This window comes from Halyomorpha halys, unplaced genomic scaffold (assembly GCF_000696795.3).
Source record: "Halyomorpha halys isolate HHAL.00 unplaced genomic scaffold, Hhal_1.1 Scaffold798.1, whole genome shotgun sequence".
NCBI lineage: Eukaryota > Metazoa > Arthropoda > Insecta > Hemiptera > Pentatomidae > Halyomorpha > Halyomorpha halys.
In genome coordinates this window covers 94,754-97,767 of record NW_027107612.1, presented here as the reverse complement: position 1 = coordinate 97,767, position 3,014 = coordinate 94,754, and the positions used below count along the sequence as shown (strand labels likewise).

Genomic DNA, 3,014 nt, shown 5'->3' with positions numbered 1-3,014 from the left:
GGAGGCATGATGGGAGGAGGCAAGATGGGCGGAGGAGGCATGATGGGAGGAGGCAAGCTGGCCGGAGGAGGCAAGATGGGTGGAGGAGGCATGATGGGAGGAGGCAAGATGGGCGGAGGTGGCATGATGGGAGGAGGTAAGATGGGCGGAGGTGGAATGATGCGAGGAGGTAAGATGGGCAGAGGAGGAATGATGCAAGGAGGCATGATGGGTGGGGGAAAGATGATGGGTTGAAAATGTGATTAATTTAAAGGTAGTTGTCTTAAGAGCCATAACTTAATTTTGTAAATTAAAGTTTACAGTATTTGTTGAATGTTTTATAAGTAGATTTTGTTTTTAATTAAGATAATAAAATAAATTATTAACTAAACAACTCAAGAGTTATTTATTTCCCAACTAACCATAAATCAATTTTCTATTCCTCAACTAAATTCTTTAATTTGATAATTTTTATAGTGGTAGTTATAGACTACTTTTAAAAGATTTATATGATGTAATTTTATAGATTTGAAATACAAACTACTCCCTAAATATGATTAATTCAAAAAACAAGGTATATAAAAGATGAACTTGATAACTGACTTCGTCAATCTTCTTATTAGTTACTGCTCCATCTTCATCTCAATTAGTACGTCCGTTGCTTATGACAATTCAATAAACAATTTTAATCTTAATAACAGCTAATTGTTCGAACTGGTGCCGTCCGTAGCTCAGTAGTTGGGCACAGCCTTACCATTCTGACATCAGTTGGCAGAGCCGGTAGTAGATTGAAAACAGTGAAAGATGAAATATTATATCAAGTAGGTAAGAAGATGTGTATAATATAAGATATGCAAGTAGTGTCTAAAACACTGAAAAAAAATATTGAATCTACTAATTGAACAATATGACAGACAATGAAAAATAGTGAGTGGCTTATATCTGAATTACAGTGTGAGTATTAACTTATATATCTGTACTTAAAAATATAAATATATATATTTACAATAAAGGGGGTGAGAAAAAAAAAAGTTATATTAATGAAATTTTCAATACAATTTTTTAGGAAGTTGAAACAACTTGATAATAAAAGAAAAATATTTATAAAAATTAAATGATTCCGGAGTTGGAAGAATGTTAATCATTTAACGTAGGTTGAAGTTTAAATTAAAAGTTAGACATTCATTATACTTATAAATTTTATAATTCAAGAACGTATATCAAACAGTAATTTTATTTATTAGTAGACATTTTTAGCATGACTATTTGAAAATTATACGAAAATATACTCACTGTATAAACCTTCATGTTTTTAATGTTGCTGATAGATGTATCCTGCCATTGGAAAAAAAATCATCCTGTATTTATATTTGGCAAAGCTGTGACGTCATTGCAATTACTTCTATCGGAGGGGGAGTTACATTAATTAAGACCAAGGATTGGTCACTTATATCTTATATCAAGTACTTAGTAAATTACATGTTTAATATATATTCAATTTAGATGTTTCAATTCAATATTAACAAGTAATTTATTTAAGTGCTTGATATATGATATAAGTGACCAATCCTTGGTCTTAATTAAAGTAACTCCCCCTCCGATAGAAGTAATTGCAATGTCGTCACAGCTTTACCAAATATAAATACTGGATGATTTTTTTCCAATGGCAGGATACATCTATCAGTAACACTAGAAACATGAAGCTTTATGCAGTGAGTATATTTTCTTATAATTTTCAAATATTCATGTTAAAAATGTCAACTAATAAATAAAATTACTGATTGATATACGGTCTTGAATTATAAAATTTATAAGTAATATCGATGTCAAACTTTTAATTTTAAAAAACATCTAAATTCCTAATTTACCTCAATCAGCAACACTATAAACCTGAAAGTTTACGCAGTGAGTATATTTTCGTATACTTTTCAAATATTAATGCTAAAAATGCCATCTAATAAATAAATTTGCTGTTTGACAAACGGTCTTGAATTATAAAATTTAGAAGTAAAATCAATGTCTTAAAAACATCAAAATTCCAAAGTTCAGCCAATGTTCTATGATTAACATTCTTCCAACACAGGAATATTTTTATTTTAATACATACTTTTCTTTTATCATCAGGTTGTTCTGGCTTAAAAGTCCCTAAAAATATAAATGAAGATTTCCTTGATTGAGATTTTATAATATTTTAATGTCATCATGTAATGGTCATACATTATAATGAATAGAAATAAATATATGAGAGAGAGATCTCAGTCTTGTGAAGCCAATTTTAAATCGTAAAAAAAGAAATTATTTTTTAACAGATTGTATTTTTATAATATTGGTAATATTTGTTTGTAGTATCTAAACAAAACACAACTACGAGGAGCACAATAATACAGACTTGTAATACTCTACAAGTATTTAGTTTAAAATTATACATCTCTGCTCGTAATTACATATAAATAACTTTTTGTGAAAAAAACATTTTAGTATCTAGCATAAATATTCTTCTTTTTTAATTATAAATCGATTATTTTATATTTCAGTAGTGGGAAAATATTAAAATTTTTAAATATTAGATTATATTAAATTATTTGCGACTTATTCTTCCTTATTAAAAACCCTAACTACTTATTTCGAATTTCAGGTAGCGTTTCTGATTGGAACTTGCATATTGGCCATAGTTTTGGCCTTCCCTGGAGGGGGCATGATGGGAGGAGGAGGAGGAGGAGGCAAGATGGGTGGAGGTGGCATGATGGGAGGAGGAAAAATGGGCGGAGGTGTAATGATGAGGGGAGGAGGAGGAGGAAAGATGGTCGGAGGAGGCATGATGGGAGGAGGAGGAGGAGGAGCCATGATGGGAGGCGGAGGAGGCAAGATGGGCGGAGGTGGCATGATGGGAGGAGGAAGAGGCAAGATGGGTGGAGGTGGCATGACGGGAGGAGGTAAGATCAACAGTGGAGGCATGAGGCAAGGAGGAATGATGAGAAGTGGAGGCATGATGGGAGGAGGCAAGATGGGCGGAGGAGGCATGATGGGAGGAGGCA

General features: G+C 32.4%; 1 protein-coding gene across 1 annotated transcript; it reads right to left on the bottom strand.

Moving 5' to 3' along the window:
* Window positions 1-2,610: 2,610 nt before the first annotated feature.
* On the bottom strand, window positions 2,611-3,000 carry LOC106686211 (uncharacterized). Its single transcript, XM_014429389.3, has one exon. The coding sequence runs from the start codon at window positions 2,998-3,000 to the stop codon at window positions 2,611-2,613; it is 390 nt and encodes a 129-aa protein (XP_014284875.3).
* Window positions 3,001-3,014: the final 14 nt, after the last annotated feature.

What these genes read in the sequence shown, in the direction of transcription:
- LOC106686211 (XM_014429389.3), bottom strand. Translation starts at nt 3,000, where the DNA reads ATGCCTCCTCCGCCCATCTTGCCTCCTCCCATCATGCCTCCACTTCTC.